The following is a 27,563-nucleotide window of genomic DNA, read 5'->3' on the forward strand; positions in this document are numbered from 1 at the left end:
TGGATGGTATCAAGCTTCTTGGTTGTTGCTGGAGCTGCATCCATCAGGCAAGTGGGGAGTGTTCCATCACACTCCTGAGTTGTGCCTTGTCGGTACGCTTTAGGGAGTCAGGAGACAGGTTACATGCTGTAGTATTTTTAGCCTCTGACCTGCTTTTGTAGCCAATATGTTTACTTGTTGAGTCCTGTTGAATGTAGAAGAGTACAGCACTGTAATAGGCCCTTTGGCCCATTATGACTGTGTCGATCATGACGCAATTCTAAAATAATCCCATCTGCCTGTGCATGATCCATATCTCTCTAGCCCCTGCCAATTCATGTGTCTGTCTAAATAACCCTTTAACATCATCATCGTATCTGCTTCTACTACCTCCCGTGGAAACATGTTTCAGGTATGTTTCACAACTCCTCCTTTAAACTTCCCTTCCCCCCTCTCTTTAAACATATGCACCCTAATTTTTGACATTTCCAACCTGAGAAGAAGACTCCAAATATCCATCCAAGTCCCTCATAATTTTGTAAACTTCTTTCAGGTCACCCCTGAGCCTCTGACACTCTAGGGAAACAATTCGTGTTTGCCTAACTTCTCCTTATAGCTAATACATTCCAATCCAAGCGACATCCTGATAACCTGTTTTGCACCCTTACCAAAGCTTCTACATCTTAGTTATAGTGTAGTGACCAGAACTGCGCACAGTACTCCAAATATGTTGTCTACTAAAATTCTACACAGCCACAACATGATTTGCAAATGAGTTTTTGGTCAATGGTGTTGATAGCGTGGTATTGAGTGGTGGTAACAGCATTGACTGTCATGGGGCAGTGGTTAGATTGTCTCCTGTTGGTGCTTGCCACAGCCTGGCATTTGTGTGGCACAAATAATTCTTGCTACTTGTCAGTCCAAACCTGGATATTGCCCAGATCTTATTGCAATTGAACCTGGTTTGCTTTAGTATCTGAGGAGTCAGGAATGGTGCTGAACATTGTGCAGTCGTAGGTGAACAATCCCACTTCTGACCTGAAGATAGTTGGACCTAGGCAGCTACCCTGAGGAACTTTTGCACAGATGTCCTGTGGCTGAGATGACTGACATTCAGCATTCAGAACCATCTTCCTGCATGCCAATTATGACTCTAACCAGTAGGGAGTTTGCCCCCAGTACCCAGTGATTTCAGTTTTGTTAGGGTTCTTTGCTGCACTAGGTCGAATGCGACCTCGATTTCAAGGGCTGTCACTCTCGTGTCACCTCTGGAATTTAACTCTTTGTCCATGTTTGAACTAGGGCTGTAATGAAGTCAGGAGCTGAGTGACCTGATGGAACCTTGTTGTCACTCAGCAAGTTATTGCTGAGTAGGCACAGCATGATAGCACTATTGATGACATCTCTCTCTTTACTGACGATTGAGAGTTGATTGGAGTGGTAATTGGCCTGGTTAGATTGGTTCTGCTTTTCATGTACAGGACATACTTGGGTAATTTTCCACATTGTTGTAATTGGGCTGGAATTGCTTGGCTAGGGGAGAGCAAGCAGCTATACCTGCTCTAGCAGCTATGTCCTTCAGGACCTGATACAATCAGCACTGCTGCTACCAAGCTACTCTTGGTGGTGGAAGTTAAAATCCCCCACCTAGAGTACATTTTGCATTCTTGCCACTCTCCAAGTGTTGTTCAACACTGAGGAGTACTGATTCATGAGCCATGGAAGGGTGATGCGTGGTCATCAGCAGGAGGTTTCCTTGACCGTGTTTAACCTCCAGCCATGAGACTTTTTTGGGTCCAGAATCAATATTGAGGACTTCCAGGGCAACTCCTTCCCAACTGTATACCACTGTGCCACCACCTATGCTGGTCTGTCATAGAGTTGGACAGGACATTATCCAGGGGTAAGTGATGTCTTGGACATAGTTGTACACGTAGAGTCAAATGTTACAAGTTACCTCGGGCTGTTGCTTGACTAGCCTATGAGACAGTTCTCCCGGGTTTGGCACTAGCTGCCAGACATTACTAAGGAGGACTTTGCAGGCTGAATAGGTAGTTTCTGCCTTTGTCTTATCCTGTGCCTAGGTCAATTCCAGGTGGTCCATCCATTTCATTTTTATCTTGAGACTTTGTAATTATTGATACAGCTGAGTGAGAGTCAACCACAGTGCTGTGGCCCTCTAATCACATAAAGTCCAGACCAGATGGGGATGCTACATTTGTGAGCCAGATGGATTTTTGTGACAATCGGCAATGATTTTGTGGTCATCAATAGATTCTTAATTCCATATTTTTTAAAAATTCAGATTTCACCATCGGCTGTAGCAGGATTTGAACCTGCGTCCCCAGAACGTTAACTGAGTTTCTGGATTATAGTTCAGTGATAACACCACTGGCAATCGCCTCCCCATAAACGTAACAAGTAGTCAACACAATCTTAATTCCAGGTTTTTTCCGTTGAATTACCTGCTCAACTTTAGGTGAATGGGTTTAATCTTTTAACTGCTATGGTTACAAGGAGATCCGAGCTGAGAACAAAGTTTTCAGGACAATCTGATTCTTTGAAAGGGTGATGAAATAAGTACAATAGTAAGAAATGACCTTGAATTGGAAATAATCGAATCCATTTGGGTGAGGTCAGGCAGAAAGGGGAAGAAGATACTCATAGTAGTAATCTAAAGGCTTCTGAACAGTAGCTGTACAGTTTGAGAGGGAGAAACTTAGAAGCAACTGTGCTAAGTTTAAATAATGATTTCTGCAAAGGAATGTGGGCAGAGCTAACAGCAGTGGACTGTGAAAGGAGTTAGTTAATTAACTGGCGTTACTGCTGATGGCAGACATTTTAAGAAAATAGTTCAAGGCTCACAGCAAATACATGTTCCAGTGAGGAATGGCTGGTACTTGAAGGTGACCTCATTGAAATGTACAAGTTTCTTAGAGGACTTGGCAGGGTAGAATGCAGAGCAGTTGTTTCTCTTGTGTGAAAGTCTAGAACCAGAATAGCTCAGAATAAGAGGTGCCTATTTAAGATAGAGTGGAGGAATTTGTTCTTTAGGAGTGTCAATCTGTCAAATTTTGAACACAAGACTTTCGAGGTTCCGGTGTGCAGTATATTTCAGGCTGGGATAGACATTTTTAATCAGTAAAGGAATCAAGGGTTCTGGGGAGAAGGCAGGAAAGTGGAGTTGAGATTTATCAGGTCAGCCCTTGATCTCATTGAATAGTGGAGCAGAATCAATAGGCTGAATGCCATACTTCTGCTCCTACATGTTAGTCTAAATCAGCTGAGTAACGTACCTAGTTACATTCTATATCCATTTGGTTACTGGCCTTTTTATTCTGCTTTGTGATAGCATGTCTGAAAGTAATAGCTTTATAATAATAACATGCTATGGTATCTGAGGTAGGAGGAACTGCAGATACTGGAGAATCTGAGATAACAAGGTGTAGAGTTGGATGAACACAGCATCATAGGAGCAGGAAAGCTGACGTTTTGGGCTTAGCCCCTTCTTCAGATCTACTTACATACTGTTTTGTCTTTTATCTACTAGAATATTCTGTAAAGTTTGAAATTGTTGAAACACAATTTTCATGTGCTTCTTATTATAACTCCAATTCAACCAAGCTATCAGCAAGTTGCAGGGATGATACGCAGGTGTGATCCTTTCCATGTTCACATCAGACTGGTGATGCCTATTCTGGAATACTGTATTCGCCTCTGGTCGCCCAGTTATAGGAAGGATATTATTAAGCTGGAGAAGAGAATTACCAAAATATTGCTTCATATGGAAGGTTTGAGTTATGAGGAAAGGCTGGGACTTTTCCACTGGAGCATAGAAGGTTGAGAGGTGATCTAATAAAAGTTTATAAAATAATGAGGGGCATAGACAGATAGTAGTTGCCTTTTCCCTAGGATGGGGGATTTCAAGACTAGGGGGCACATTTTCAAGGTGAGAGGAGAGAGATTTTAAAAAAGGCATGAGGGGCAAATTGTTTACACAGAGGGTGGCTCACATGGCAAATGAACTTCCTGCTGAAGTGGTGGATCTGGGTACAATAACAGTGTTGAAAAGACATTTGGATAAATACATGAATAGGAAAGGCTTGGAGGGACATGGGCTAGGAGCAGGCAGGGGGGACTAATTTAGTTTGGGATTATGTTTGGCATGGACTGAAGGGTTTGTTTCTTTGCTGTCTGACTATATCACTCTATGACAGGAGAATAGTGACCGAGACTTCCAGCAGTGCCCCTGCTACAATTCAGATTGAGTTGACAAGTCTGTTTATTTTCAAAATAATGCTGAAGTCCAGAACACCATTCGCGATTCTTCGTGGAGTATGCTGCTGAGGCATACCCCCGTTGCAGAGAATGTAAAAAGTCACTGATGTGAGGAGAATTTCCATTCTTTGTCTGATAACCTTGCTGTAAACATTTCTGGAGTAAGCTGTTGAATGAGGTGGGGTGTTTTACCGGTCTCCTTATTTGATAATTGTTTCAGCAGCCAGTGCTTCTCCACTTGACTCTTCAACGCTTTTCTGGCATCTGCCAGGCATAAGAAAATGTGTGGTAGAAAGCTGTCCAATTACCTTGATGAATATAGCTCTAACAAGATTAAAGCTTGACACCATTCAAGACAAAGCAGCCTGCTTGGTTGACACCCATCCAGCACCTTGACAATCCACTCTTTCCATCACAATACACAGAGATAGCAGCATATAGTAAGCAAGATGCATTGTAGCAACTCTTTAAGCCTCCTTCAGTAGCTTGCAGACCTATAACTTTAAGCAGGTGCGTGGAGACTCAACTGCTGTTTGTCATTTTTTAAATGATCTGGATGAGGGCATAGAAGGATGGGTTAGTAAATTTGCAGATGACACTAAGGTCGGTGGAGTTGTGGATAGTGATGAAGGATGCTGTAGGTTGCAGAGAGACATAGATAAGCTGCAGAACTGGGCTGAGAGGTGGCAAATGGAGTTTAATGCAGACAAGTGTGAGGTGATGCACTTTGGTAGGAGTAACCGGAAGGCAAACTACTGGGCTAATGGTAAGAATCTTCGTAGTGTAAATGAGCAGAGAGATCTCGGTGTCCATGTACACAGATCCTTGAAAGTTGCCACCCAGGTTGACAGGGCTGTTAAGAAGGCATACAGTGTTTTAGCTTTTCTTAATAGAGGGATCGAGTTCCAGAACCAAGAGGTTATGGTGAAGCTGTACAAAACTCTGGTGTGGCCCCACTTGGAGTATTGTGTACAGTTCTGGTCACTGCATTATAAGAAGGACGTGGAAGCTTTGGAAAGGGTGCAGAGGAGATTTGCTAGGATGTTGCCTGGTATGGAGGGAAGGTCCTACGAGGAAAGGCTGAGGGACTTGAGGCTGTTTTCATTAGAGAGAAGAAGGTTGAGCGGTGACTTAATTGAAACATATAAAATAATCAGGGGGTTAGATAGGGTGGATAGGGAGAGCCTTTTTCCTAGGATGGTGACAGCGAGCATGAGGGGGCATAGCTTTAAATTGAGGGGTGAAAGATATAGGACACATGTCAGAGGTGGTTTCTTTACTCAGAGTAGTAAGGAAATGGAATGCTTTGCCTGCAACGGTAGTAGATTTGCCAACTTTAGGTACATTTAAGTCGTCATTGGACAAGCATATGGACGTACATGGAATAGTGTAGGTTAGATGGGCTTCAGATCGGTATGACAGGTCGGCACAACATAGAGGGCCCAAGGGCCTGTACTGTGCTGTAATGTTCTATGTTCTATGCAGGCTCCCCTCCAAGCTGCACAGCATCCTGACTTTAAAATATATTGTTGTTCTTTCAGTGTTGCTGTGTTAAAATTTTGAAAACCTTCCCTCTTCCTAAAAGTCATGTAAGTATACCCTCACGGGGTGGACTACAGTAGCAAGTACGCCTGAACAACATTTCCAGTATTAGCGGCAATGCTCACATCCCATGACAGAATGAAAACAAACATCATTTTATGGTCCTGAAAGACGATTTGGTTAAATCCAAATTTCTCCGTGATGTAAGAAGTTGCACATATTTTGGATGTTTTTTGCTTTTCTGGCATTTGAAAGTTATTCTTTTGAGATGTGAAGCTCTTAGACCTTGGACTAGGTAAATATATATAATATAAAGAATGTTTTTCCAGAATATGCTTATGGCAGGAATTAGAAACTTGACTGTCTAGAGTTTTAAGCTAAAATTCCAAAGTTAACATTGGAATAAATGTTTGAACATTAGCAATCCTTTCCTTTGTTTCAGCTGTGAATTAGAAGAGCAGATGACTAAAGTTGAACATGCAAGTAGTTCCAGAGATCAAAAGGACCAAAAAAACGCTTGCTGGGAGGCCTTTCCTGGAGCAGGTATGATAGAATTGTTTTATGTAAAGTGATAAATCATAAATTTCAGTTGAACTACTCTTGGAATCTCTAACATTGTGTTTTTCAGCTGATGCTTGACTACAAACAGGTTCATAGATTACAGCATGAACTTGCAAAGTTGCTGTGCAGATACATGGCAGCAGAATAGTTATAATACTTGGTAAAATAAAACTGCAGTCTAAGAACATTTTTATTGGTGTAATAATCCTTGACAGTGCATATTTTAACATTAAGTCCAGTCTGAACCGCAAGTGGATATTAGGGCTCTCGGATCCAAACTTTGATAGAACCAGTTGCAATATAGGATGACCAAGTTCTCGCTCTTTCTTTCCTAACACTCGTTTTGACATAAAGCTGCAGTTGCCAAATAAATCTAGATGACCGCTGGAAAAATCTTGTAAATATTGCAAGATGAAACAGAATTTATTGGATATTCTTGATACTTAATTTTATAACTTAAGTGTGTTGAAACTCTTCATGTCTGAAACATGCGTAAAACTTAATTTCTTTGTTTCTTATAGTTATGTAAATTTTCTACTTTATACTTTCTCATGACCATTTTTTCCAATCGACAAGTAGATACTGGCATTTTCAATCAATGATTTCTGCGTTCTGCTTGTGGTTTTATTATGAAGCCACTTCTCTCATGTGGCTCAGTTTAAGCATAGTCTTGGAGCACGACAAAACTGTGTCTTGTTCTCGGGTAGAGATAATGGGAACTGCAGATGCTGGAGAATCCAGGATAACCAAGTGTGGGTTGGTTGAACACAGCAGGCCAAGCAGCATCTCAGGAGCACAAAAGCTGACGTTTCGGGCCTAGATTGAAGAGTCTAGGCCCGAAACGTCAGCTTTTGTGCTCCTAAGATGCTGCTTGGCCTGCTATGTTCTTCCAGCCCCACACTTTGTTATCTTGTTCTCGGGTATTTAGTTCTAATTTTATATTGTCCACTTGGAAGCTTTTTGCCTTTTCTCTTTGCTTTTAAGATTTTCTTTGAGAATTGAACACTTCCCTGAAGCTTTAGTTCATCTGATGTGTTGTCTCAGAGACTGAATTGTTTGCCTGATTGTGAACTTCACCGATACCGCATCCTATCACTATGACCTTCTATTTGCAAACCTTTCTCTTGTATCTAAAATTGACAATGTTTAAATAATAAACTAGATGGACCTAGACACTGAAAACGATAGGGTGCACCCTTTTCTAATTAGACTTGTAAATCTTCCAAATTAACATCAAAGGTTCCTGATCAAAATTGGGACAACTGTCAAGCAATCGCCTCACTTTACCAACATGAAACAGTTTTGCCATTGCTGAAACAATACCATTCATGTTCTGAGGGCCACCAGTGAGATGGTATTTGCATTGTTCAGTAGTGTAAACATAGTTTTTTTCAGATTGGGGTTGAGAATACTGTGATAGACAATTCACTGTTGATTGCCAAACACTTGCCCATCACAGGTAGAAGTTAAGAGTGAGATGGAATATTTGTTCACTTGCTTTGATGAATGTAGCTGCAACAATGCTTAGGAAGTTCAACACCATCTAGGACAAAACCAGTCTCAATTGGTACCCGACTTAACATCTTAAGTGTTCACATTTTGTCACTGGTCAAGAATGACGCGTTACGTACTGTCTGCAAGATACACTTCAACAATCTCCTCATGTTCCAAACTCAGAACCTCTATCAATTAAAAGGACAAGGGGCAACATGAGCATGGGAACCACAGTAAAAGCAGTCCCCCTCCTAGTCGAGCACTGCCACATCTGACACTGTAGTTACGTTAAAACTTTGGATCTCCCTCTTGAACAACACTGCCAATGTACTTGCGCCACATGGACTGCAGATGTTAAAGAAAACAGCTCACTGCCATATTCTCAGAAAAATTATGGGTGGTAAAAATGCTTGCTTTGCTAACGATGTTTGATTACCCTGAATTAATTAAAATACAATCCCCGTTTTTTTTTACTTTTTAAGATGTCACTATTTCATGCATTCATCAGCACTAAAACTGCTCATTTTAACCTCCTTTTCTCCTTGTTTGAGCTCCCCAATTCCTTTCTTGCCATAAAATAGAAACCTGCAAATCGCCAGGGCATCTGTTCCGTAAATTTTAACATAACAAAATTAGTTGTTCTCTGGAGGCCTTTTGTTAACATTTTGTCTTGCTTTTTTTCTCCTTTATGTAAACTAATGTCTATTTTTTGAGACAAATGCACTGTTAAGCTTTAGCACTCTGATTATATTACCAGTGGAAGCTTTCAATGTGATGCATATAAAAATGCCACTGCCTAAAATGTATTTCTTAAAGTATTTGACACTCCAGTCAGCAAGGCTGGCAGAATTGCTTTCGATGCATTTGTTGTGCTAGTCCATTGTTATGCTTCTGAGATATTATGTTGTTTAAGTATTAGCTATTGGAGAGCTGATCTGCAATATCTGTTGTATAGTTAGGTGGTAAGCTGAAAATCAACCCTGTTGAATGTGGTATTAAATTAAACCAAAAAATGTAGATTGCTTGAGATTAATTTACAGAATTATGTTTGTTTAGTATGTACTTCCTGTTATGCTTTGTATTGTTGAGCAATGATTTGGTGAATGTCACAGCAACATACTGGCTATTTTGATAAAGCTTGTCAGATTAAATTTGATGGTTTTACCTGTCAAATATATTTACACTTGGAAAAACTTCCCAAGGAAAATATCTTTTAATTAACTTAACCTTTGAATATTTTCTAGAGGTAGACAGCAGTGTCTTGGAAAGTGATGATGAATGTCTTCCTGGCATTTCCCTTCTGACATCAAGACCCCTTCTTTCCACATTAAAGACGATAAGTGTGATGGAAGTAGCTGACTATAAATATCCGGAATTGCCAATTACTAAATATAGAGAACAGGTAGGGAGGCACTTCAGTAATGATATTTATTCCTGTGCCATAAGGAAATGTTAAACATATGAATAATCGGGTGTAAATGCAAACAAAGTCTTTCTTGGAAGGCACGTTTTATATAACCATTAAATTAATTAGTGTTTTCTTACAGCACTTCACTCAATGAATGGTTTGATTGCGGAAAGAAACCGAGTGGGTATAACAAGCTGTGTGAATTGCGGGAAGAAACTGAGTGGGTATAACAAGCTGTGTGAATTTTTTTGACTGAAATTAAAAAAACAAGGGAAGTATTTATAAAGTACCCTTCATGACAGTCAAATGTTTCAAAGCTCTTCGCAGCCTTTAAAATACTTCTTTGAAGCATAAACATTGTTGTAATACAAAAGACTTGAAAGTCAGCCTGTGCAGGACAAGATCACATGAACAGCAATGTAATTCTGACCAGAAAATATGTTTTCTTGTGATGTTAATTCAGGACTAAATGTTGAGCAGGACACACAGTCCATTGATTGAAATAGTCACATGGGATTTTTGCGTCCATCCAGTAGGGCCAAACAGGGTCTCAGTTTAATTTTTCATCTAAAAGATGACACAGCCAGTTTTAACTTATTTTGTCAATATTATAATGGGATGTCAGTCTTGACTTTTGTACTCAAGACCTGGAGTTGAATGCACAAACTATGAACTGAACCATGTGGACACACAAACAGAAAATAGGTTAAGTTGGTGGACAGTGGAATAAAATCCATGCTTCACGTCAGTGATCTCTTTGTATGACTGGAAGTTGTTTCGAGACTTAACAGGTATTAAGCAAGTACAGAGACATACAAAGGGAGCAAAGAGAATGGGCATATGGTAAAAACAGGCAAGAGGAAGAATAAGGGAAAGACCCGAGGACAGGCATTAGCAACTGTTAAGAGAGGGTGGGTGAGTGGAAGACCCTGTCATGGTCCATTCGTGACTCCGAGAAGAGCAGATGAAGGAAGGATGCTGAGATAGATGGTCAATGGCCCCAAAGAGGAGGAACTTAATGGACAGTTAGTTGCACTTAAAGGAGTGGGTGAGAGAAGACACTGAGACAGTCAGCAGCACTTTGAGAACTATGCAAGAGCAGGATGTTGAGACAAATCTGTCTGTCACTTAGAGGAGCAGGAAAGAAAACTGTCCAGACACTTAGATTCACTGGAGTTTATTGGTTGGTAATTTTACTTTTTGCTATTTTTTGAATCTCCAGTTTAAAGTAACTAGTCTGAAATTCAGCTTGAGGCATGGCTAGCCTGCCTGAATTAGTTAGCTGGGGAATTTGGGATATTTCACATGACTTAAGTGATCATTGTGCACAAAGTGTTTCCAGCTGCAGAAAGTGATCATCTTATTTTGAAACTTGAGCAGTGCTCAAGCATGCTTAATCAAGTGATCTCCAATACAGGTTAAGACCAGGCAGTGGGTGAAGAATTTGAGTTGGTGGTTCAGGTTAGCACAAGTGCCAAAGTAGAAAGAGGGATGCTTTCCTAAAAATAGAAGTTATGGAAGTAGGCAATAGAGCGAAAAGCAGGGACTCTGAAGCAGTTATCCAAGGTCTATTCCTGGTATGTTTTACTGCTAAGTACAGAAGTTGGAAAATTGAGCTAATGAAAAGGGTTGCTATTGCTATTAGAAAGGTTTCAAGCTAGTTTAAGGGCAGGAGGAGATTCATAGTAAAATCCAAGTTGGTTATTAGAAGTTGAAAATCTGTAAATGCAAATGGAAAGAAGCAGACATGATTCATAGAATTAATTCATATTTAAATATAAAAAAATTTAAAATGCTCTTAATCTTGTTTTTTCATTCAGAATGCAAACACATTCCTAGCAAGATAAATGAATTGATGGTACTCGTAGACGTGAAAGGGTGTGATTTAATTGCCATTAGGGCGACATAGTGACCAGAGCTGGTAACTATATTTTAAAGTGTATTTGTAACTAGTGTTAGACAGAAAAGAGAAGCAAGATGGGGCAACTGCTGATAACAAAGGATCAGTGTATTACTGTGAGATAATCGCCGAAACAGAAAAATAGATGTAGAACCTGTTTGGGTTGTGTCATCTAGTACAAAGACGATAAACATTCATAGATGTAATTTATAGGCCACCAGACCAAAGTGGTAATGTAGGACAATGTATAAATCAGGAAATCAGAGGTGAAATAGTCATGCATGACTTAAATCTACATATGGACTTGGTATATCTAATAAACAGCAATGCAGTGGAGGAAGAATTCTTGGTAGATTTGTGTCAATACGTTGAGATATCAGCAAGAGCACAGACTGTTTTAGATCAAGTATTGTGAAATGAGGAAAAAGCTGATTGAATAACATTTTTGTAAAATAGTCTTTAGGAAATGGTGACCGTAGTAAAATGGCATGTTCTGTTAAGTTTGAGAAAGATATATTTCACCTGAAACTGATGCCTTCAATCTGCACGTGAAATTCTGAAGGCATGAGGAAGAAGCGGGCTGTAGTTAACTGGAAAAGTACACTAAAAGGTTTTTAATGCTTGGTTTTCATTAAATATTCATTGCTTCAAAAAGTGTCCAACAGGAGCAACAAGAGTACTATGGCCAACAAGGGAAGTGAAACATAATAGACATCAAAGACAGAGGCTTGGTGTTAGAATTCTCCAGGGCGTAATCTATGATCTCCAGAATGTGGAACCACATTACCACTTTTACTTGGACCTGAACACCAACTTATGCCGCTGAACTTGAGGACTGTCTGAAATGGTTGCCATCACTCTTCCCAACAGGACTGTCTGCTGTAGTACTGTGGGGTGTGACTGAGATGGTGCCAGATTCAGGGCACAGATACAGGTGGGCTGAATGGGAGGTGAAGGATTTGGCAGTTAGTGGATAGGAAGTAGGGAGGAAGCAGTGGAACCCAAAATCTGTCTGTACAGCACTTATGATTTGAGAAATACCAAGCACACGATGTCCACTGGCAAACTTTATTTGTTATCTGTTATATCAATTTAAGAATGCAAGATTCTTGTTTCAAAATCGACCTTGGCCGCTTATTTAATAAGTTTTCACTAGTTACATCTGTCTGAGGAACATCTAGAGGGTGTTATGATTCATACATTCATCTTGAGCATGGTGACACCAATAATCATCTTTTAATTTTTTATATTATTAATGTGCTAAGGAACTCATTACTGTACACTATGAAACTAGAAAGTGGAGCATACGTTTCGAGAGTAATTGTTAATGATTAAAAGTTGGATTGCTCTCAGTTAGTAAACTAGATGTTCTGATTAAAAATATTATGATAAATCCATTTTCAGTTCCACTAACAGGGCTCGATCAATCTCAGATTTAGCAAACATTTTTCTTTAAACATTATATTCGAAAGCACTCTCAGACTTTGTTGGTTCACAGAAGATATTATTTTTGTTGATTAGCAAATGGGTTTGAGCAGAACCTTGGCCAAAACAAACCCACAAAATTATTGCTATTTTGAAGGTCACCTGCCTCTGAATCGATGATTGCACCAAAATCTGAATGTTTTAGCAGCTACTCAGGTACAAATAATTAAACGTGGTCAAGTAAAAGGTGGTACTGTTTTTGAAGATATTTATTGCTCATTCTGGTTTAATACCACTGAGAAGCTTGTTAAGCAGCTCTGCATTGCCCACACTGGAGTTATTATACGAAGCCACATTGGTTAAAATGCCATCAAAGAATGTTACACAGCAGTTCTTTTTAGCATTAGAAGATTATCTATCATTTTCAGTTCACTGGTTAAGATTTTGGCGCCTGGAACTGTGGAAAAGAGGTTTGAAGTTGTACCATTTGACCAGGTTTCAGTTATAGTGGCCGTTTAATTCATACACCATTGATGTGGAAGCCGAAGTAGGAGATTTCACTTTGTATTTACTAATTCCTGTGTTTTGAAAAAATGATTTCAGATTTTGAAACTGCGAGCAGCTTAATTTGTACACTGTGGCATGGTCTGGGCCTCTTTTAGTTTAATGACCTCCACTACACAATCATATCTGCTTGGGCTGGGATTTATTTCACTGTTGTATCTTGTCGACCTCTCTCATTTTGTAATTGCAGCTGATTGATCTCATTGAAAATAACTCAGTAGTCGTCATCCGAGGTGCTACCGGCAGTGGTAAGAGTACACAACTGCCTCAGTATATTCTTGAATACTATTTAAAGAAACCTGCGTTCTGCAATATTGTAGTAACACAGCCACGAAAAATTGGAGCAATCAGTATTGCCCGCTGGATCTGCAAAGAACGTCATTTGTCCCTAGGAGGCTTGGTTGGGTATCAGGTATGTTAATTCTGTCACTTCTGAAGGTTGCATTTTAACATTTACCTTTACAATTCTTTGCTCATAAAATTATCATTGAAAGTTTTTTTTCTATAACTGATCACTGTTAACATAATTGATTTGATGGCTTAGAAGTTATTTTCATATTCTCTATGCTGCCATAAGTATTTCATTTTATTGTCTCCATTTTTTTTACACAAAGTATAACTTTAAGAATAAACAAGTGTTTTGGACACCTTTGATATTTTTTCTAAAAGGAATTTCAATCCAAAAATCTGGTTTATTATTTAAATTCCTTAACTGGAAATGAGGATTTTCATGAGCATATTTCCAAAATAACTGTAAATCACAGCAGGTCAGGTAGTGGCCATGGAGATAGAGCAAGTTAACATTTGACTCCAGAGCTACTGTGAAGCACGGAGGGGGCACCATTTATGCAATAGTGGTGGGGATGTGTGGAGAGCTGGGGGAGTGCTCGAGGAATGGACTTTCCAGTCTCTGGGACATCCTGGGACATTCCTTGACTACCAACACCACTCCCCTTTCCCATAGCACCTTCCCGTGTAACCGCAAAAGGTGCAACATTTCTCCTCCTCCCTGCTTACCATCCAAGGGCCTAAACAGTCTTTCTAAATGAAGCAGCATTTCTCCTGTATCACCTCCAGTTTGGTCTATTGCATTTGCTGCACCCAATATGGCTAACTCTACATTGGAGTAACCATACGCAGACTGGATGACCACTTTGCAGAACACCTCCGGTCCATGTGCAGACATGACCTTGACCTTGCCATAGCCAGTGATTTCAGTGTAGTATCCTGCTCGCATGCTGCAGTGAATCACAGTGCAAACTGGAGGAAGAACAGCCCATTTTAGGACTAGGCACTTGACAACCTTCTGGACTTAACATTGAGTTCAACACCTACAGATTTGTGAACCCACTCTTATTCCTTCCCTTCCCTTTTAGTTTGCATGTTGTATTTTCTGTCACTATTTCCTCTCTCCCCTCCCCCACTCCAGGGGACTATCTGTCCTTTTCCAGTTTACTAATTGGAGACACCATTGTTCTGCAGTTCTCACTTACTGATCATTTAATCTGCACCATCAACAACCTTTCTTCCCAAGGCACTCCACCACACCACCCCTCCCTGACTATTGCACTCACGCTGCCTCCTCCACACTTCATGCCAGCTCTGACAAAGAGTCTTCGAGACCTGAAATGATAACTTGCTCTCTCTCCATGGATGTTGCCTGACCTGCTGTCATTTCTAACATTTTTTGTCTTCAGTACAGATTCCAGCATCTACAGTAATTTACTTCTCCAGAATAACTGACTTGCTTTGGTAGGACTATTCCCAACCTTGTCAATATCGAGGTCCATTTCAATGAGATAAACAATTCCATGGTATATCCAAGCAGTATCTTAGGAGCAGGAAAGCTGACGTTTCGGGCCTAGACCCATTTCTGATGAAGGGCCTAGGCCTGAAATGTCAGCCTTCCTGTTCCTCTGATGCTGCTTGGCCTGCTATGTTCAACCAGCTCCACACCTTGTTAACTTGGATTCTTCAGCACCTGCAGTTCCTATTTATTGCTGATACAATTTAAACTCACGGTACATCTACCTTTTTTTTATAGCTTTACTGACAAAGGAGCAGCACTTTGAAAGCTTGTGATTTTAAATAAACCTGTTGAACTATAACCTGGTGTTGTGTGACTTCTGACTTTGTCCCCCAATCTTTAGGTCATCTAAATTATCTCAAGCTTTTATGTTTAGAAGTATTGTTTACATGTCTGAGATAGTGAGAACTGCAGATGCTGGAGTCAGAGATAACAGTGTGGAGCTAGAGGAACACAGCAGCTTACAGGACTGCAACTTACTCCCTTTGGTGGTTGAAAATGCTCTCATCTGTATCTCTTGTGTTTCCTGCACCTCTGCCCTCACATCCCTCCCCCCAACAAAAACAAAGACAGAATCCCACTTATTCTCACATAACACCCCACTAACCTCCACATCTAACGTATCATTCTCAGCCGATTCTGCCACCTACAATCCAACCCCACAACCAAAGATGTATTTTCCTCTTCGCTCCTAACTGCTTTGCGAAGAGACCGCTCTGTCTGCAACTCATTCGTCCACTCCATACTCCCCACTAGCCACACCAGCCCCGACACCTTTCACTGCAGTTGCGGAAAGTGCTACACCTGCCCCTACACCTCTTTCTACACCTGTATTCAAGGCACCAAATAAACCTTCCACATTGGCTGTGCAGATGAACCTGTCTAATGTGTTCTATTGCATCCGCAGCTCCCAACGTGGCTTCCCCAACATCGGTGAGGCCAAGCAGAGGCTTGGAGACCGCTTTGTAGAGCACCTGTGCTCTGTTTGTGACAAACGGCAGCACCTTCCAGTCACAAACCATTTCAGCTCCCCCTCTCACTTCCTGGGTGACATGCCCATCCTGGCCGCCTCCAGTGTCACAACGACGCCACTCAGAAACTCGAGGAACAGCTCCTCAGATTCCACCTCAGGAACCTACAACCCAATGGCCTAAACGTCGACTTTTCCAGTTTCACAATCTCCCCACCTCAGCCTCATCCCATGACCAACCCTCCCTCTCATCCCTGTCTCCTTGACCTGACACAATCTGTCCATCTGCTGTCCCACCTATCTGCTCCTCCCATCTCACTGACCCATCCCCATCACTCCCAACCTGCACTCAGCTATCACCATCCCACCTACTTTGCCCAACGCCACCCCTCCACTCTATTTATTTCAGAGCTCTGACCCCCCCCCATACCTGACTGGAAACATCAAATTTTATGCTCCTCTGATGCTACCTTCTCCTTTACATGTCAGGGTAGGACTTGTACACTTAATGGTAAGGTCCTTGGTAGTGTTGCTCAACAAAAGGACCTTGGAGTGCAGGTTCATAGGTTCTTAAAAGTAGAGTCACAGGTAGACAGGGTAGTGAAGAAGGCGTTTGGTATGCTTGTCTTTATTGGCCAATGCATTGAGTACAGGATTTGGGAGGCCATGTTGCACCTGCTACAGGACATTTATTAGGTTACTTCTGATTTGTTGATTGCAATTCTGATCTCCTGCTTCAAGAAGGACATTGTGAAACTTAAAAGGGTTTAGAAAAGGTTTACAAGCATGTTGCCATGGTTTGAGGGTTTGAGGGTTTGAGCTGTAGGAGAGGCTGAATAAGCTGGGGCTATTTTTCCTGGAGTGTCTGAGGCTGAGGCGTAACCGTACTGTGGTTTACAAAATCATGGATAGGGGTTTTTTTTCTTTTATTCACAGGCTGAGGGTGTTGCTGGCTAGGCAGCAGTTTTTGCCCATCCCTAATTGCCCAGACAGCAGTTAAAAGTCAACCACATTGCTGTCGATCTGGAGTCCCATGTAGGTCGGACCAGGTAGGGATGGCAGTTTCCTTTCCTGAAGGACATTAGTGAACCAGATGAGTTTTTCCTGACAGTTGACAGTGGAGTTGTGGTCATCACCCTCAGCTTCAGACACTCCAGTTCTGCAGTTCTTGCTACCTCTGACTTGATAGAACAGTTTTTTGTTTTGCTACGTGGTTTTTCACCAAAATGCAAACACGCAATGTTGCAGATTTGTTTTTAAACAATGAAATATACATTTATTTTGCAAAAGAAATGGAGATAAAGTAGAATAAACCAAACTATTTGCATATAGTACACATTTGAAAATTTAGAAACGCGGTAAAAATACTTTTGCATCAATCACAAAGCCTGCAGTAACAATACTTTTAGCCGAGATAATTTCCTCCTCTTTCATGTTTATGAAGCTTGATTTAATCATGGCTTCAGTTTCCCATCTTGAGAATCTGAGCTTCTTCCTAGAACCTTTATACAATTGGGCTCAGAATTTCTAAACTTCAGATACTGTGCTTAACAAAGTTTGAGAGGCATTTAGACAGACACAAATGACAAGCAAAGAAAAAAGGAAGATAGACGTGGAGGCAGATGGGATTAGTTTAGAATGGCACTGTGGTTGGCGCAGACATCGTGGGCTGAAGGGCCTATTCCTATGCTGTTCTGTGTTCTTAAGAATATAGAGTAAATGAATTAGCACTGAGTTAAGGTAAAATGTTTTCACCCGGAGAGAGGTGAGCCTGTGGAATTACGTACAAAGTGGTTGAGACCAAAACATTGAATGTTTTCAAAAGAAATGTTTTATATTCTTGGGCCTAAAAACATCAAAGCCGAGGGAGAGTGGTAACAGTGTCCTGAGTTGGATGATCAGCCATCGTCATAGTGAGTGTTGAATGATGGAGCAGTGTTGAATGGCTGAATGGTCTACTCCTGCTCCAATTTTCTGTTTTTATTTTTCTATCTACCCAGTCAAACCTCCTCGTAATTTTGAAAGTTCTCATTTGTCACCCCTCATTCAATCATTCTCTCTTCCAGCTTGATATGCCTTTCTTTATAGGAGAATCATCTCAATTTTTAGTGATGATCTGTGTAAATGTATTTTACACCTTTGTGGAGATCAAAACTGTGCACAATATTTGAAAGTATGGGCTGACATGGTTTTTTTTAAAAAATAACTGAATTCAGATTCAGAACTATCACAGTGCAATCTTTATTGAGTACAGTGGCAGAACATCATTACAAGGATCAAAAATTAATTTTGAGAAAAATAAGACAACTGAAATTCCAATGGCATAGACAAAATGTTTCTTAGAATTTGGATATATCATTGTGTTGGCATGTTGAATCAATGTGAAAGTAGATATCAGTTAATGCACCTAGTTTATTTTTCTTCAAAATCCTAATGTCTATTACTACCTCAGTAATTTCATGATTTTTGCTCTTGAAATAGGTTGGATTAGAAAAGGAAGTTGGTGCAGACACGCAACTAACTTACATGACAACAGGCGTTCTCCTTCAAAAAATTGTTAATGCAAAATGCCTGACTGAATTTACACACATCTTCGTCGATGAAGTAGGATATTTCTTATCAACTTTCTTATAAATAAATAAATGTTGAAACTTGATTTAAATGAAAAAAATTATTCTTAAGGTCTGGGTGTGCTGGCGGGAGTGGGGACAGCATTTACTGCCCATCCCTAATTGCCCTTGAGAAAGTGTTGGTGGGCAGCCTCCTTGAAGTGAAGTCCATATGATGTCTGTACAGGCACAATGTAGTTAAGAGGTATCCCAGGATTTTTACCCAGTGGTAGTGAAGGAATGGTGATGCAGTTACAATTCAGGATGATGGATATCTTGGAGAGGAATATGCAGGTGGGGGTGTTCCCATGCACCTCCTGTCCCTATTCCTGTGGATGGTAAGGTCCTGGACTGGGAAAAACCTTGACAAATTGCGACAGTGCACCTCATATGGTACAAATGTTTGCGTTGTGTGTCACTGCTGAGGGGGAGGTGAGTGTTTACTGTATTGAATGGGCAAATGTGGATAAGTGGATTTCTTTGTTCTGGCAGTGATGGGATTTGTTTGAGTGGCTTTGGAGTTGTACTTATCTTGGTATCAAAAAGTAGTGTCTTGTGGCTGGTAGAAAGTTTTTAGGGTGTCATGAGCAGAGTTTCTTCTAAGTTTCTTCCCGGGTGCACAGGCCTTCAAGGGTGTGTACACGACAGTGCACCTGGAACTGGATGTCAGTGCCACGATTGGCATGTTGCTACTAGTTGCAGTGTGTGGAACCTTGCGTGCAAGCAACTTATGAGTGAAAGGATGAGTTTAACTCTTCGCTTCCGCTTAGACCAGACAGGACTTAGGTTCATTTGTTTAAACTCAATTTGCATGCATGAGAGATGTACGTATCGAAAAATGGCATGCAGTTCAAGTCTTGATTGCAAGAACAAAGATTTTATGCAATTTTTTTGCAGATAACAAGCTTCCAATTTAAAAAATTATATATTTAGTCACCCATCTCTCTATCTAATCATGCTCGCAAAGTTTACATTTTAAGTTGGTACAAGTGACTGTTTTCAAATCATTTCACATGTTCACATCTCTTAGCTGCACTGGGTACTTTATGATTACCAGGAATCCGACACACTTTCTCCTTTACAGTTCCTCCTATTGCCTATGCTGCCTATTTTCCCTGTTAGAGGTAACTTTGGTCAGGAGGTGAGATTCCCATCACCGTTCACAGCTTGGACCTGCTTTTATCATGATTTTCTTTATATGGATTTTCTTTATATGCCTGTTTGTCTGAGTGGTTCCCTGAACTTTTTGAATTATTTGAATTTGCGTGTCACTATTAAGTAAAGCATAGGGTTAAGGTTAACCTTAATTGTCTGTGAGAAGGAGGTTATGAGATGTCACCTTGAATTGCTTGGTACAATTGAGTGGCTTGCTGAGGTAATTGAGAGCTGCTTAGGGTAGTTAATATTGGTGTTGTGGGTCTGGGTTGCATGCAGATCAGACCTGGTGATTTTGGTAGATTTTCTTTCCCAGATGACTGTGAGCCAGATGGTTTTTTATGACAGTTGGCATGTTCACGGTCACTCATGTTTTTCTTTTATTCATTGATGGGATGTAGCTGTTGCCAGTTGGACCTACATCTGCTGGTTGCACCAAGTTGCCCTTGAGAAGGTACTGGTGAACTGTTGCCTTGAACTGCGGTAGGTAGACCCACAATGAAATAATGAGAGCGTTCCAAGATTTTGACCCAGTGAGCTCTGAGGAAGGCTCACCAGACACAAAACGTTAACTCTGTTTTTTCCTCCACAGATGCTCCCAGACCTGCTGAGCTTTTCCAGTAACTTTGTTTTTGTTTTGACCCAATGCCACTGGGCTGCTGAGACCAGCTTTCAATTCCACATTTTTTGATTAACTATTTGCATTTATCAATTGGTTTTAAATTCCACAAGCATCTCCAGATTACTGGCCCAGTGACATTACTGCTGTTTCGTCGTGATTGATGGGATGGAGTGCTTGGCGGTGTATGTTTTGGGGGCGTTCAGCAATAATAATACCATTGAATCACCAAGTGAAATAGTTAGAATATCACAGTCTGCCACTACACACTATGCTACTTATTGTTAACCACTAACAGTTTCCTTTAACAGCTATTTCGCTCTCCGAGCCAGATCATTATCCACTGCTTTATCTGTCCAGTTGTTTTTGTTCTCCTTCTCTGGGTATCCCCACCCTTCGTTTACTGCATATCCTGTTCTCTTGCTCTGCCCCACCACCACCACCCTATCTTGTGCATTTAAATTGACATTTTCCAAGCCTCCATAAGTTCTGAGGAAGGGTCATTGGACCTGAAACGTTAACTCTGATTTCTCTTCACAGATGCTGCCAGACCTGCTGAGCTTTTCCAGAAATTTCTGCTTTAGTTCCTGATTTACAGCATCTGTAATTCTTTTCATTTTTATTTAATATTTAACCCACTGTCACATCTCTTCCAGGCATAAAAACCGAAAGAACTGTGAATGTGGTAAATCAAGAACCAAAACAGAAGTTGCTGTTAAAGCTCAGCAGGTCTGGCAGCAGCTGTGAAGGAAAAATCAGAGTTAATGTTTCAGGCCTGGTGACTCTTCACCTGAATCCAGAATCCTGACTCTAATTCTTTTCTTTACAGATGCTGCTGGACCTGATGAATTTTTCCAGCGACTTCTGTTTTTGTTCTTATTCCTCAGTGACTGCCTCTGGCTCAGACTCATCACCCGACATGGATTCCACCTTAAGTTTCATCCCTTGTGCTTTGACTCCACCCAGGATTACAGATATATCTGCGATGTTCAATGTTCCACAGACAGCTGCTCTCGCTGCTTCTTGAGATCCACACTCTGGCGTGCAGTGTCACATGCACATTCTCGACCTCCTTCTGCAACACCATCACATCACGCTGGCTCAGGGCTGCACGACTCCACAGTTCTACTTAATCCTCTGGCTCATTCTTCTTGCTAACAAGAAATGTTTTCCTTTCCTTTGGAAATCAAAGCACACAAGATGCAATAATTTGGAGATACTGATGGCCGTCTGAAACTTTTCTCTCCTCCACTTCCCCAATCCTGTCTCCTGCCAGGTATTCAACAACCCTACTAAACTTGTGCTGTCCGATACTAAAAGTTCTGTACTCCGTAAAGGTCTCAGTTTTATCCTTCTGTGCCTCTACTTTAATGAATTTTGGGCATGACATGATATTGAATTCTTCTTCCTTTGTCTTTGTGCCCATTTCTTTGGACAAGAGTCCTGTCCTTGTCCTACAGACCCTTCCCTCTGGCCTTTTACCTGCACTCGATTTGTTCATTAAGAACCGTCAGTGTGACATTGGTTGCCTCAATTTCTCTGCCAACCCCACCCCAACCCACCCCACTTCACTCAATTCAATCTATCTCCCTCTGAACTGACTGCACTCTGTATGCTTTGGTCCGATTCTGACTTTGTTGTTCAGCCTCCCAATAAGGGTGGTACTGTTGTAGTCTGGCATATTGACCTCCTCCGTTGCAGAGGCTGAGTGCCAGTTCTCAGTTACCTCTGCCTGCCTCTCTCTGGACCATGACCCCACCTTCGATCCACAGGCCATTTTAACAACTGCGGTAACTGACCTAATTTCTTCTGGTGATCTCCTCCCCACTGCCTCTAAGCTGATATTCCCCTAGACCTCCATAGCAAGCTTCTACCTCCTTCTGAAAATGCACAAACAAGACTGCCTGGGCAGACCTGTTGTTTCTGCCTGCTCTTGCCCCACAGAACTCATCTTGACCTACCTTGACTCGGTCTTTCTCACCTGGTCCAGTCCCTGCCCACTTAAACCTGTGATTCCTCTGATGCTTTGTGCCAGTTTTGGAATTTACACTTTGCAGGCTCCAGCCCTCTGCTCTTTACCATTGATGTGCAAATGCTTTACGTGCCCATCCCCCACCAGGATATTCTCAGGGCTGTCTGCTTCTTCCTGGAGCAAAGTCCTAAATCGTCCCCACCCACCATCACCCTCCTCTGTTTAGCTGAGGTTGTCCTAACTGAACAGCATCTCTTTTAACTCCTTGTAATTAAATCAGGTCAGAGGGGTGATCATGGGCATGTGCGTGGGCCCCAGTTATGCCTGTATCTTGTGGGAGTATGTGCAACATTCCTTGTTCCAGCTCTGTTTCGGTTCCCACCCCCAACTCTTTCTCCAATATATTGGTAATATCATCAGTGTTGCTTCCCTGTCTCATCCGGATTTGGAAAAGTCAATCGATTTCACTTACAATTTCCATCCTGCCTTCGCTTTCACCTGGTCTACCTCTGATTCCTCCTTTAACTTCCTCAACATGTTTCCATTTCTGGGGATCGATTGGCCACTAATATCCACTATAAACCTCCTGACTTCCACAGCTACCTGGACTGTATATCCTCACACCCCACTTCCTGTGAAGATCCCATTGCAGTCTCCCAGTCCCTGTGTCTCTGTCACATATGTTCCGAAGAGGCCAGCTTTGATGAGGGAGCCTCCAAAATGTCCGCCTTCTTCCTCAACTGAGAATTCCCCAGCACTGCTGTCAACCGGGTCCAACCCATCTCATACACATATGCCCTTAACCCCTCTGTTCTCTCCCATTGTCTTTAACCTACCAGCCGACCAGCATTCGTATCCAGAAGATCTTCAGATGTCATTTATGGCACTTCCAGTGAGACGCCACCACCAGACACACATTCTCGTCTCTTCCCCTTGCCTACCTTCCACAGGGACCATTCCCTTCGGGACACACTGGTCCGGTTCGCCTTCGCTCCCAACTCCCCTGCACTGCCCCACAGCACCTTCCCCTGCAATTGCCAAAGGTGTAACGCCTGCCCATTTATCTTCTGCCTGCTCGATATCCAAGGGCCCAAACATACCTTTGTGGTGAAGCAGCATTATACTTGTACTTCTCACAATCTAGTCTATTGTAATTACTGCTCACAATGTGGTCTCCTCTACAGTGGGGAAACAAAGCGAGGACTGAATGACTGCTTCGCAGAACACCTACATTCTGCCTGCAAAATTGACCTGACCTCCTAGTTGTCTCTCAGTTTAACACACCACTCTGTTCCCTGGCCAACATGCCTGTGTCAGGCTTGCTGCAGTATTCTAGTGGAGTTCAGCACAAGCTGGAAGAACACCTCATGTTCTGCTTGGGGACTTAGCAACCCTCTGGACTCTATCGAGTTTGATAATTTTAGAGCCTGAGCTCTTCCATGTCCAAGCCCCCTACCCCACATACCAACACACAGTTTGCTATTACATACTATCGATTGTTAACCACAAACAGCCTCCATTAATGCTATTCACACACCATTATCTACACTTTTGTCTGTCCAACTGTTTGTGTCGCGCGCTCTCGCTCTCTCTGGCCTCTACCCTCACTTATTTACTCCTTAGCCCCTCCCTTACCCAATCTTTGCATGTAATCTGACAGTTTCCTACCTACCATCAGTTCTAAAGAAGGGTCAGACCTGCTGAGATTTTCCAGCAACTTCTGTTTTTGTTCTTGATTTACAGCATTCACAGTTCTTTTGGTTTTTATTTTGACTTTCTACTGTTGACGGTGGCCATACCTAACACTGACATGGTGCCGATATAACGAAGTGTGGAGCTGGATGAGCACAGCAGGCCAAGCAGCATCTTAGGAGCACAAAAGATGTTACTTTTCACTTATCTTTACTAAACTTGGTTGTTGACCAGTCCTGCTTACAGGCACAAGATGGTTCATTTTCCGAGGAGCTCTGAATGGAATTGGACGCTATAAATGATAAATAAACATCCCACTTGTGACCTTATGGAAGATCATTGATAAAGCAGGTGAAAGTCTTTGAACCTAGGGCAGTATTTTGAGCGACTTTGTGTGGGCTGTTGTGGCACAGAGGTGTTTTCTCTACCTTTAATGCAGGAGGCCCAAGATCAAGTTCTACCTGTTCCAGAGGTGTATTAAATCATCTCTGAACAGATCTACTCCAAAAATGTCTGGTTATTGTGGGATAATTATACAACTGATCCTTGTTTTTGGAGCTGCCCAATTCAGCCCTGAATGTGTGTTCCAGGGATTTTCTCTGTGGTATCAAACAAACTCAGTTCAATGTGAGCAACACTTTAGATTTGTAACTGATGTTAGTGTCCTTGTGTCAGGGCTAAAACAAATATCAACTGGGATTACCTCGCCTGTTACTGGTCAACTGGTTTTATCTGTCAAAAGGATCAGATGTGCTGAGACTTGGGAAATTTTTTGTATTTGTGAACCAAGCAAGAGTCTGCAGCTTCCAGGAAATTGGGGGTGAAAATTTAAGACCATAAGACGAAGGAGTGAAGTAAGGCCATTCGGCCCATCAAGTCCACTCCGCCATTTAAATCATGGCTGATGGGCATTTCAGCTCCACTTCCCCGCACTCTCCCCGTAGCCCTTGATTCCTTGTGAGATCAAGAATTTGTTGATCTCTGCCTTGAAAGCATAAAATTGGGCATGGGAAAGCAAGTTAAACCAGTTTTCTGAAGAAAATGCCCTTAAAGCTCTTTATACTACTCAAGTTTGTGTTCTAGAATTAAGATTATATCTGATGGTTTAGATTCAGATTATAATTGGAAAAATATTGCATTTTGGGATAATTGTAAAGATTAAATCAAGTTGGTGTATGAAACAGGAAAAGTGATCTGCTTCTGTGCCTACTTATTTCATCCTGTTTAGGTCCATGAACGCACTGAAGAAATGGATTTTCTCTTGCTGGTTGTCCGTAAGCTGCTTCGTACTAATTCACGGTATGTTAAGGTGAGTCTTTAATTAAAATACTTAAATAGATTCCTTTGGTGACTATCACTTGCACAAAGATATTGACAGTTAAATCTGCGCAGTATCTAGCGCAGAAATAGAACACATTTCCTTCAATGTTGTAAAGTATCTGTTATGTACTTTGGGTGGCTCAGGCACAAATCAATCTATGCGAGGAACTAAAGAAACATAATTGGGACCTGATTTCCACCCCTCTTTTCTTCTCCCCTCAGATTTATGTTGTTTAATTGGTTGGTGGAATTTGGTCTGCTTGGTGACATTTGACCATTCCTAACAATATGATAGTGTCATCCTTTGTTCAGTAGTAGCAGTTTTGTCTCATATTAGAGCATTGTTGGATCACAGCCCATTATGAAATGTCGTGCACGGGTCAACTAGGTCAGTGTCTCCCAAATTATTTTCAATGTAACCCTATTATAACAGTTGAAAATCAACCTGATGTCACATACCAGCAAGAATAACTAAAGCAGTGCAGTAGCATTCCGTGTGTTATAATTGATATTTCTGTGTAACAGATCAACATATAATGCATGATATGAATAGAAATCTGTATTTTTGTTTACTAGATGAAAATATTTTTTACTCTTTTATGGAAGTTTCAAGCTGTTCACAATCTTGATGATAGAAGAATCGGTGAATAACCTTTGCACCTACTGTTTAGTCTAACAGACCTATGCAAATGCTCTGTTGCCCATTGTCCTCTATAAAGATAGCATTTGTTCATCTGGGCATGTCTCGAAGAGAAATCAGTCAGCCATCTCCCTGTTCAGCACAAATCTTGAGACCTGTAGCTGCTTATTTGGGGTTGTGACCTACGAATATTTAGAAGCCTGTTTGCCCATCCATCCAGTTCAATTGCTCTCCTCTGCCATGTTTTGGGGAGAGACTGTCCAGGAGGCCAGATGCCAGTCTTGGGGGAGGCGGGGTGCGGTCAGAAGGCCATGAACTCATTTATTGTTTCTGAGCCCAGTGGGGATTGCAATCGATATTTGAGAAGCACTGAACCAAGTCAATACTGCACAAGACTGAAAGAGGTGTTGCTCTCTTTTAGAGCAATCAAAATACTGTCAGACCACTAAAGTGAGAATTAACAATTGCATGGTACTATTTGAACTAGAATGTGGGAGTTCTCAAAGAGTCCTGCTCAACACTGTACAACAGATAAAGTAATGATTTAACTTGGTATTGTTTGTGGATCCTTGTGATCAAATTCTTTGCTGCATTTCCTCACAGCAGTTCTGACACCACCTAAAGATTTGTGTTGCTGTGGAAAGGCTTTGGAAATTCCAAGGCAGTAAATGAATGCAATTTCTTTTTTTCATGAAATTCCTTCTTAATTTTCCCCATATCTTTGTCTCCAAACCTAACTGGAGTGTGTTTCTAATATGTCATTTAAACTATCTCCTTGTAGAGATGCACCTTTCTCAAGGTGTCATTCTTCAGATACAGGTCAGTGTGAATAGGCATAAAGTTAACATGGAAATCTATATAAATATGATGGTATAACTTGCTGCAGCTAAAAGCCTAAGAAATAGAAGCATGTCGGCCACTTAGACCCTTGAGCCTGCTCTGCCATTTAGCTAGAACAGTTGCTGATATTCTTCCTCAACACTATTTCTTGTTGTACCCTAATATCCTTTTAATATCCAGAAGTCTATTGATCTCTGTCTTGAATGTACTCAGTCAGTCTCCACAGACCTCTGCATTAACCTGGATTCAAAACAAGAAAGGACAAATCAAAAGCAGCAATTTATTTACTTTATGAGGCATTTGTTGGATGGCATCTGGAGTACTTACGTACTTCAATTTTGATAAATTTGTGGCAGTTTTCCCTTTGAAAAGCAATGTTTGTTAAATTCTCACAGGTGATTCTAATGTCCGCTACCATTAATTGCATGGAGTTTGCAGACTACTTTGCAGTACCATTCCGAACGACCCTGACCCCTGCCTACGTATTTGAGGTTGAAGGAGTCCCGTACAGTGTTGATGAATATTATCTTGATGATCTCAAAGAGCTGATCCATTTCCAGGTGAGATGGTTTTTAGTACATTTTCACAAACTGAAGCTTTTTCCTTTGAGTTTTCTGAAAAACAGAAATCAAGAAAGAGCTGCATATTTAAACTTTTATATTTGACTTTCGTGTCTTCGCAGCATTTTTGCGTTTAACATCTCCAGAGTTAAGTATGGCTTTTATTCTGCTCATTCAGTTGCTGGCCATGGTGCATCGGCAGAAACAAAATTTCCCCCTTGGTGGAGT

The 27,563-nt window shown here is 41.3% G+C and overlaps 1 protein-coding gene across 1 annotated transcript in view; it reads left to right on the plus strand.

The window, feature by feature from the left end:
• Positions 1–27,563, plus strand: part of tdrd9 (tudor domain containing 9) — a 133,557-nt gene that overhangs the window by 21,873 nt on the left and 84,121 nt on the right. The window contains exons 2-7 of the mRNA XM_048537262.2: positions 6,242–6,342; positions 9,099–9,256; positions 13,342–13,563; positions 18,410–18,532; positions 25,204–25,284; positions 27,171–27,335. Coding sequence (XP_048393219.1) covers positions 6,242–6,342; positions 9,099–9,256; positions 13,342–13,563; positions 18,410–18,532; positions 25,204–25,284; positions 27,171–27,335 — 850 coding nt within the window. The remainder of the gene's footprint in view (positions 1–6,241; positions 6,343–9,098; positions 9,257–13,341; positions 13,564–18,409; positions 18,533–25,203; positions 25,285–27,170; positions 27,336–27,563) is intronic.

The sequence above is a fragment of the Stegostoma tigrinum genome, chromosome 10 (assembly GCF_030684315.1).
Source record: "Stegostoma tigrinum isolate sSteTig4 chromosome 10, sSteTig4.hap1, whole genome shotgun sequence".
NCBI classification, from domain to species: Eukaryota; Metazoa; Chordata; class Chondrichthyes; order Orectolobiformes; family Stegostomatidae; genus Stegostoma; species Stegostoma tigrinum.